Source organism: Typha latifolia, chromosome 9 (genome assembly GCF_019914945.1).
Source record: "Typha latifolia isolate L0001 chromosome 9, TyphaL0001v2, whole genome shotgun sequence".
NCBI lineage: Eukaryota > Viridiplantae > Streptophyta > Magnoliopsida > Poales > Typhaceae > Typha > Typha latifolia.
This window is the reverse complement of record NC_133094.1, coordinates 11178655-11188954: the sequence shown is the minus strand read 5'-3', so window position 1 is coordinate 11188954 and position 10300 is coordinate 11178655. Positions and strand designations below refer to the sequence as shown.

The 10300-nt window shown below is 41.9% G+C and overlaps 2 protein-coding genes across 2 annotated transcripts; both read right to left on the bottom strand.

Annotated features, from left to right (window-relative positions):
- Positions 1-7: 7 nt before the first annotated feature.
- LOC140795000 (uncharacterized) lies at positions 8-1875 on the bottom strand. The gene has a single exon (XM_073147357.1). It carries the CDS (start codon positions 1843-1845, stop codon positions 217-219), a length of 1629 nt encoding a protein of 542 aa, XP_073003458.1. The 5' UTR covers positions 1846-1875; the 3' UTR covers positions 8-216.
- A 4711-nt stretch (positions 1876-6586) lies between these two features.
- Positions 6587-8433, bottom strand: LOC140794900 (U-box domain-containing protein 27-like). Its single transcript, XM_073147170.1, has one exon. The coding sequence runs from the start codon at positions 7989-7991 to the stop codon at positions 6747-6749; it is 1245 nt and encodes a 414-aa protein (XP_073003271.1). The 5' UTR covers positions 7992-8433; the 3' UTR covers positions 6587-6746.
- Positions 8434-10300: the final 1867 nt, after the last annotated feature.

Genomic DNA, 10300 nt, shown 5'->3' with positions numbered 1-10300 from the left:
CATATCATTTATGGTGAATTACTAAATGTCTTTTATTACAGAAGTAGGATAACAATGTGATGGATAATGACACTCTCATTTGAAGGCTACAGCGTTCAACCTCTCACATTCAAGACTCACCTATTCAGGCCTAATTCTTGTTCATAGAGTAAAACCATCAATAGACAACAACAAGGACTCTACTTACAAACTACTATTCTTCTTGTATGCAGGGCATCAGCTGTAGGGTGGAGGCGGGAGGAGATGATGTGGTGAGTGAGAGTGTGGGATTTCTGGCGGCACTACATAAACTGGTTGTGGTGGTGGAGAAGCCTTGTGGTCATGAGGGGGTGGGGGAGGTTTATTATGGTATGTGGTTGGGGGTGGCGGCTTTTTAATTGGCGGAGGAGGTGGTGGTGGATGCTTCGAGTGCTGAATTGGTGGCGGTGGTGTGTAGGTATTGTGACACGGCGGCGGTGGTGGTGATGAATTTGCAGGGTGAGGTGGAGTGTAGTTATTATGACTAGGTGGCGGCGGCGAGTTTGCATGGTGAGGTGGAGTGTGGTTATTATGACTAGGTGGCGGAGGCGGTGAGTTTGCATGGTGAGGTGGAGTGTGGTTATTATGACTAGGCGGCGGTGGCGGTGATGAGTTTGCATGGTGAGGTGGAGTGTTGTTATTATGACTAGGTGGCGGAGGCGGTGAGTTTGCACGGTGAGGTGGAGTGTGGTTATTATGACTAGGCGGCGGTGGCGGTGATGAGTTTGCATGGTGAGGTGGAGTGTTGTTATTATGACTAGGCGACGGTGGCGGTGATGAGTTTGCACGGTGAGGTGGAGTGTAGTTATTATGACTAGGCGGCGGAGGCGGCGAGTTTGCACGGTGAGGTGGAGTGTAGTTATTATGACTAGGCGGCGGAGGCGGCAATGAGTTTGCACGGTGAGGTGGAGTGTTGTTATTATGACTAGGCGGCGGAGGCGGCGAGCTTGCACGGTGAGGTGGAGTGTGGTTATTATGACTAGGCGGCGGTGGCGGTGATGAGTTTGCACGGTGAGGTGGAGTGTAGTTATTATGACTAGGCGGCGGAGGCGGCGAGTTTGCACGGTGAGGTGGAGTGTAGTTATTATGACTAAGCGGCGGAGGCGGCAATGAGTTTGCACGGTGAGGTGGAGTGTTGTTATTATGACTAGGCGGCGGAGGCGGCGAGCTTGCACGGTGAGGTGGAGTGTGGTTATTATGACTAGGCGGCGGTGGCGGTGATGAGTTTGCACGGTGAGGTGGAGTGTAGTTATTATGACTAGGCGGCGGAGGCGGCGATGAGTTTGCACGGTGAGGTGGAGTGTAGTTATTATGACTAGGCGGTGGAGGCGGCGATGAGTTTGCACGGTGAGGTGGAGTGTAGTTATTGTGACTAGGCGGCGGAGGCGGCGGAGGTGGCGATGAGTTTGCACGGTGAGGTGGAGTGTATGTATTGTGACTAGGGGGGGGAGGTGACGAGTTTGCATGGTGAGGTGGAGATGGTTGTCCTGGATATGGAGATGACATATGTGCTGGGGGAGGGTACTGAGAGTAGCCGTGAGGTGGTGGTGTCAAGTGATAAGATGGAGGTGCTATATGTTGGTGGGGTGGTGAGTGGTAGGATGGTGGTTGGGCTGGCGGTATGGTGAGACTGGGGTGTTTTGGTTGGTGATGGTGGTGGCCGTGGTGGTGGATGGGGAGCGGAGGGGCTGCAATTGGAGGGTTTGTTGATGAGGTTGGCTTTGGATAGGTGTTGTAGGGTGATGAGGCAGTGCAAGAGGAGGATGAGAACATTGCCATGAAAGCCAAGCATAGGGCAATGGCCCTCAAGCCCCTATTTGCACCCATTCTATAAGGTGAAGAGGAGATTTGGATGGGTTTTTCTCAAATGCCATCCTTTTCTCCCTTTATATAGGCCTAAGATGTAGGGGGGAGAAAAGGAAAGCAGACCTGGGTATTACCTCATCTCTATTTTCTATTTAGTTAGAAGAGAATTGGGTGAGACCAATCAGAGATTTCGTACCATAGTATAGTTTTGGACTTCTTGGAGACCACAAATAGCCAATAAATTTGGTCCCATATGTTTGTTGGTAAAATGCAAAGTGTTCCATTATTCAGGATCAGTGGATTGTTACCTCATCCGTGAGGAGGACTGACTTCACGGGCTTGGAATGAATGAATAGTACACAGATTTATATAGAAGGGACCAGATCTTCTCCTCAGTTGCAAACAAATCCTTGTTGAAATTGGTATTTGCTAGATAGATGCATGCAATCTGTGGCTTAACTATGCTATAGGTTTCCAATCTTAACTAATGATGCCACAAGCATGAAGACAATAGTTGGACCAACTAGCCTAAGATGATCTGTTGATTTCTATCCTTTTCTGTTATTATTAGTGGTATTATTATATATTTTGAGAAGTGCCAACTTAATAGTGTCTCAATTAAGTTGGTGCCGTTGGGATTCAAAGTCGGAAACCCTCAGTGCAATATGAGCTCATTTAACAAACTGAGCATGATCCCATTATCTATAAGTACTAGTGGCATTATTATTATTATTATTTTTATTATTTTTTGAATCCTCATTCTACTTCAGTAATGTTGATTATTACCACCTGATAATTTTGTCTATTAGGTTTTAGAAATTTAAATCTGCTCCACCCTCTACCCACTCAACCGGATCGTGACCAACCACCTCGTGATGGAGGGGTTAAAAAAGTCGTCGTTGAATCCTGTCGATTATGGGATGTGGGGCCGACATTTCACTAAGATTCACACACGGTTGGAAAATCTATCGATGTCCTCATCCTCTCAAAACACCCTCTCCACTTTTACACGAATTTGTGTAGTGTGTAATATTTGTTTATTTATGTTTCCTTCTTTCCTCATGTCTTAGGGAATATCTCTTACCCACCACCTTTGAAGAAATTGAGGATCATAGTATGGATTGGATTATATTATTACACTGATTGTTTTAGTTAATTGCCTTTTAGGACGCTTTTAGAACATCTGAGGGAACTGATCTATTAGCTTGGAGAAATAATTTGGGCTTTTGATTGAATGGCTTGGAATATTGGCTCTGCGTAATGGTTCAATCTATTATTTGATATCCTTTTCGCTCCTAAAGCTCTTAAATAAGTACAAATTTTGATATATTATATATCAAGCAAGGATTACTGTTGCCAGGTATTCTCCATCTTTCAGATTCACTCCATCAAATCAAATGATATGAGGGTAATCTTGTTGTTTTAAAAAGATTGCTCCATAAATTTGAGTTCCCTTCTTGAAATTGTATGCTTTATATTGCAGCTGTGTAACACATTGAAAAGAATTACATGCAGGGCAAAATGATGGGCCAATGTCCAGAGCAAAATTTCAGGAGAATTAGTCCTCTTCTGGAGATCGGCCGTTGGGTTATTGGGTTATCCTAGGCTTCATTTTTGCCTTGAAACCTCTACGTCGGATATCGGCATGATGTTAAAAACTCCAACTCTAACTATCCTTTCCCAAAATTTAAATGATCAAAATTATGCTTTCTTTTTTTATAATATATATATATATATATATATATATTCTTCTAGTTCTAGTTTACACTTGCATATATAAACCTCGGCTTTTAATTTCTCGTAACCTTTTTATGTGGACCTGATCGTTGTAGTGGACCGGCAGTTTTTAGGTGATGGTGTTGGAGGTGGTGGATGGAGGGATAGGTGGTGTTAGTGGTGGGTGATGGTCACGGAGGAGGGTTTAGAGTGGAGGTGGAGGTGGTCCCTCCAATTATAGAGGAATAGAGAGGTAATTTTATGATATCCATTAATGGCGTGTGTAAGGGTTTGTATGTTTTGAAAAGTCTAAGAGGAGCTAAAGTGATACTAAGTTAAAGTACATAGACGCAAAATATAATTAAGTCTTTTTTTGATATACAGTGAGCGTGTAGACAATATAGTCAGTCATTTAAAAAAAATAATAAGCACAACAATTTTAAACCATAATAAAATATCACTAAATTTTGCCCTCTAGTATAAGTGAATCCATAGAATGACCTCTCAACCATTAGATTAATGTCTTTTATTTACCTTTTGACACCTAAATTTTGTTTGTTTTTATTGTCCCAAAACAACCCCAACGTTAAGTCTAGTTAACAAAGAATTACTATATAGACAGAGTTAAATTACAATAATACTTCTATATAGATTAACATGCCCTACTTACTTTTGATAAATAACTAGGGGCAATTTAGGTTTGAATGTACGAGATATTCTTCATTTTTTGAGGCAATAAAATCAAAACGTAAATTATTTCTCAATCACCTTCCCTTTCTTTGATATATATATATAATATATATAATATATATACTTCTCTTCCTAACACCATAAATATAATAGTATTCATCTTGTCCATTTTCTCTTATCACCATCTTTCTACTTCTCCACTCTCTTTCTATCATCAAAATTCATAGACTTTATATAAAATCATGCACATGAACTCCTAATCCCAACTCCCTCAATATCATCATCATCATCATAAATTTTTCATTTAAAACTCCAACGCTACCTGGATAGCATAACTCTATCCATCACCAATCCCAAGGTCTGAAACAAACAACCCTAGTCAACGCTTGAGCCTAGATTTCTCGGTTTACGTGGTCACTTCGATTTCACCATGGTTGACTTGTGAATCATCTCCGCGTTGGAATTAGAAAACGACCTTGTTTTCTTTTTCTCCTTTTCTTTCTTCCTTCCCTTCTAAAAATAATTCTCTCCTTTTGATCGAGCAGAAGAAGTCAAATTGTGTGGCACGAATCCCCTTTTGCTTTGCATTTTTTCTTTTTCTTTTTTCTTTTTTCTTTTTTCGTTCTCTGTCAAAAGATTTAAGACCATTAAAAAGAACAATAAAGGAGATTAAAAAAAAAGTATAAGGTAGAGAAAGGTAGGGTTATTAATCACAATAGCCATCGTGAAGATTCTTTTACTTGCTGGTTAAAAATTTAAATCTATATTATTAACTCAAATAATAATTTATCCAAATAGTTTATTCTTTGGGTCTTTTCTATCACTTAATTAGCACATTCCCAGCTGAACTTAGTAATAATGCAGGTTAATTCTAGCGGAGTTTGAGTTTAGCTTACAATTAGATATCAACCATGAGCTAAATAACTATCAAGCTGAGTTTTTATATGTTAAATTTGAAAAATTAAAGTGAAAAAGCTATTATTATCTATCCCATGTTTGCAAAAAGAGTCATCATCATATCATATGCCTCTGTTTCCTTTTTATCCGCCAGCATCTACGCTTCTTCCATTTATTAGTTTGCCCCCCACCCAGTTATGCAAAAAGCTTTGCAGATTGGGCTCACATTTCTATCTACCATTTAATAACCATTATTAAAGGCATTGGGATTGAAGTAGTAGTGGTCAAAAAAGCCAAGCAACTCTTCTGGATTCCATGTACAGAATACAATCATCTTCCACTCCTTTATTACTCTTTTGTTTTTTCTTCTTTCTTTCCTCATCTTTGCAACCCCACTGCCATGATTGAGTCTTTGTCAACTAACGTCCGTCTTTATTAAACCTAAATCGCTAATTAATTTGCTTGATTTTAAGGTTAAGAGATTTTTAATTTTCTTTAATGAGAGAAGAGAGGTCGGCAACCTAATTGGCAATTATGGCCTTCTTTTCTTTCGCTTGGTCAAGTCTTTGAATGATGGTTCCAAGCAAATTTCTTGGGCTGATATGGATATCAAATTACTAATACTACAACATTTACTACATTAATTAATGGTGGGCAAACATACTTTTGTTTTTGTGTGTTTTGTTGGCACTCACACTACACAGTCATAAAATTTCAAGTTGGAATTAAAATCTATTAAGCGTTGAACAAGAATTATTTTGTTGAAAATTGATACCGAGAAAATAATATTATTTTAACAATTTTATTCAAATCTAACCGGAACTAGAAAGACGAGAAAAGGCGACAATCTCAGATCTTAGAAACAAGCCCTAACTTTGATTCAGGTTCATAGACTCGGTTTTGATTTAGGAACTCATAAACTGACTCAGTAACTAAATATTAAAACTAAGAAATGAGATAAATAAATCGAGTTCGAAGACTCAGTAACTAAATATTAAAACTAAGAAATAAGATAAATAAATCGAGTTCGAAATTTAGTCTCAAACCAAACAAGAACTAAAGCCTAAGGAAAATGTTCAAGGATTCAACTCCAATAATGTTGAAACACCACAAGCAATCAATCTAACAAGATAACAAAATAACCAACAATGCCAAACAAATATAATTGTTGTATAAAGGAGCCAGAGAAAGAGGCAAACATGATGAACCCTTTTGAATCCGTCGATTAGTGGTTTTAACTAGTAGTTTATCACCGCTTAATCAATAGCTCCGTAGATTAAAATCTCCAGAATTTTGTTGCTTCTCTCGTTTAATTTATCATGATTTCAAACTTTTTAGCTCTCATTTTCCTAAATTTCACATCTCGGTGGATCAGAGAAAGATATCTTCGCCGGGAACAAACCGCGAGGTCTTCAATCAGAACTCAGAAGCATACAATAATCTATAAACACATCAAAAATTAGATGCCAATTTCTCCTTTACTTCGATTTTTTTTTTTTTTTTTTTTTTTTTTTTTTTTTTTTTGTTCTTCCTCTGTCAAAAATCTCTATCCATTTACAAGAAGAGGCTCCAATTTCCCTCCTCTTTCATTCTTTTGGAAAAGAAATCAAAATTCGAATTCAAAAGGGCATGATATGAGTAGTTTTGGTATCATACCCACCAAGGCAGCTCTTGGCGTTCACCTTAAAGATCCTCAACAAGTCCGCCGCCATCTGCCTCGCCGCCGGCGAGCATCCGCTCTGCATCAGGAGGAGCAGCCTCGTCAAGCCTCCCTCCGCCGCCGCCGCGGCATCGGCCGCCCTCCTGTCCCTGTGCCGGTGGCACACATTCCAGAGCACCGCCACCGCCGCCTCGGCCCCCTCCTTCCCGGCCTTGTTCATCCTCCTCACCACCGTCTTGATCGCCTTCTCCTCCTCGCAGATCGCCGCGCGGCCCTCCGCGCACCCCGCCGCGGCTTCCATCACTCGCATCGCCTTTTCCGCCGCGGCCGGCGATGTCGCCGGGGAGGCGAGCACCGACGTCGCCGCAGCCACCACGCCGAGCTTCACCATCTCCTCCCGCGCCCGCCGCACGCCGGAGATCAATGCCAGGATCGCAGTCGCTGGCTCGACCGCGCGCGGATCCGTCTCACCGGCCAGCCGGATCACTTCGCGGATCAGCTCCGCCGAGTCGGCGATCGAGCTCCTCGCCTTCCGATCCGACATCGAGATCACCTTTTCGAGCAGAATAGCAGCGTCGATCCGCGGCTCCAGCCCGCTCCCGTGCTCCAAAATCCGCACTAGGGCGGAGACGGAGGAGGCGAGATCGGACGAGATGGCCGCTGCCGCGATCTTCCTGTTGCCAATCTCGATGCAATCGGAGGTAAGCACGGCAACAAAAACCCTAACCGTCGCCTCGGCCGTCTCCAGATCCGGTCTCTTCAGAAGGGGCGCGATCGCGGCGGCGCAGCCGCCGGCATTGACGAGGTTATTCTTCTCAAACTCGTCGACGTCGTCAGAGAGGAAGAACGCGGCGAGACGGCGCAGCTGATCCGCCGGATCCGCCGCGGCGCGAATCTTGGCTAGGAGGTCTGGTCCTCCGCCGGAGGAGGGGTGGGGTAGGGTTATCGCGGAAGACCAGAGGTGGATGAGGCTACGGAGGGTGAGGTTGGGGACGAGGTCGGTGGAAGGGAGGGGCTGCATGGTGGCGGGACACGTGGTGTTTCCTGATTCGAGCCAGCGCTGGATGGAGGAGCGGTCGTACGTCACCCCCGTGCATAGGCTCACAGGCGACTTCATCACGTCCAGTGAGATGGGGCACCGGAAGAAGCTCGGGACCTTCACTTCCAGTGGCTGGGATAGCCTATCCTCCTTCCTACCCATCATGGCACAACTTATCCCTACTCTTAACTCTTATCCGCCTTCTTATTCTTCTGACGTCGGATAAACTATCGGCACGAAGTATAGATGGGAGGAAGAGGAGAAGGAGGAGGGAGGAGGGAGGAGGGTGGAGGTGAGAATGGAAAGGGAAAGGTATGGAGGGGAGTGGGTTTTATTGGGGAGGAGTCAAAGAAAGAAAGAGGATGACGTCTGATCGGGTGAGAGAGATCGCTTTCTTTCCCTTCTTTGCTTTCCCATATTTACATATAACACCCTGCATAATTAAAATTACGTTTAACTTCCTATAGTTTCATTTAATCTTTCTTTTGCGAAAAGAAGCACGACGGTCAAAGTGAGAATGCAAGGTTATTTCAGAAAGAAGCAGGGTGTTAAATGCGAAGTCTCCTCCCCGGTCCCCAGTCCCCAGTCCCCAGTCCCCAGTCCCCAGTCCCCAGTCGCAATCGATTGGAAGAGTTGTTTATTCTGGTCGACGGTCAAAGTGCGTGCGGATGGTGAGCAGATTTCGTGGGCTAACAGCGGAGGATATCCTGCACACGCGGTAAGCCACAGTAATCGTGATACGCAGATCATAAAGCGCCCATCTTGTGGCCGCGATCTTCCGGGTGCTCCTCTGGGTGAGAATAAATGCGTGCTTCTTAAAGTTTTCTTGTTAAGTAGTAATGATGATAAATTAATTTATCGTATGCAGAGGAATAGAAGGAAGAAGAAGACTTTTAATATTATTTAAAATTTTAAAAAAAAAAGATAAAAGAAGAAGAGTGTGGAAAGCAATGAATGCGAAGGTGGTGGGGTCGGAGATCGGACCATCGGAAGCAACGGAGGGTAGGGATTGACACGTGGCGTGTACGTGCCCACTGGCACGGATTCGAACGGCCACCGCACGCTTGGGCTTCTTCCAAATGCCTGCAGTTCTGGTCAGTGCTTAAAGTCATTAATTACTGCCTTTCCACTAATTAATATGCCACAAAATATATTATAGACTGTAATTTTTTTTCTTGATAGAGTTGATATTGAGGTACAAAATGCTAGCGTCGTTTTAACCTATACCTGATATATCTGTAGATGACATTGAACTGGTAAAAAGTTGAATTATAATGCTATGGAGAGAAAATTATTCTTTAAGTTCTTAAATTTCTGTAAGTTAGTGGAAGAAGAATTTTAAAAGTAAAAAAAAAAAAAATTAGATTTAGAGGAGAGTATTTTGATCATTTTCTGCTAATTAGAATATATATATGACTTTATCGTACTTTCTCACTTGTGATAAGATTTTATACACAATTAATAATTACCTTATACTACATAAGTAAATATTTGATTGTAAAATATATTCAAAGAAGATATAATCTATTAATAAGTATCCTTATGCATGAACAAATATTTTTAATATAAATTATTTTGATTCACTTTATGATTTACAATAATAAATTGAATAATCCTCAACTAAAATGTTGACAATCTTGATAGAAAATCACTATTAAAACTACCAGGGGTTAATTTTAAATGTCAGGGGACACTTCAAAAAAATTTCAGCCAAACTATGAGCAGAGTAAAATATATATATTTCTCATTACAATTTTATAGTCAAGTATTTCGGCCTTAATTTAATCTGCCAGCTAATTGCAGTCATGCTAGCCACATTTTAGGTTAATGAACTTTGACACCTACCTAAATTAGCTAAACACTCTTTTCGTGAGTCTAACCTAATGTTTGTTACAGTGGGAAATTTACTAATGGTAGAGCGTATACAACTAAGCCAGGGGAATCCAAGTAATTGGTCCAATCCAACTAGTTCTCCCCTCCCACGTCTTTGACCATCTTAGCATGCAAAAATATAATTAAGATTCTGTTCAAACCTAAACTAGTAGCTAATCAGTGGCCCCCTCTTCCGACCTCGAAAAGTCCACGGGGTCGAACCATCGATTTTGCGTCGGAGCACACTTATTGACTTCGAAGACCAACAAAGTCAAGTGCTCGTAGATCTTCTAATCCTATTCCTGCCCCGGTTTGTACGTTTTGTGTTTGTCTTTTCAATTCCACTACTGGTTGTCTTGTTCGTGATTAATTCACTGGATTTTTTTTTTAAAAAAAAATCTTCCGTTTACTTGCTCTTCCAGTTTCTCCATTCCTAGCAGACAACCATTCAATTTATCCCAATATCCCGGGTTACAGGAACTTTGGACCACTTAGATATAGTTGCTGTTAAAATTTGAGAAGAATCTTTAAGGTATTAGTTATGTTGGAATGGAAGTTGGATTCAAGTTATGACTAGGTGTTGATGCGTGTAGAGAAGTCGG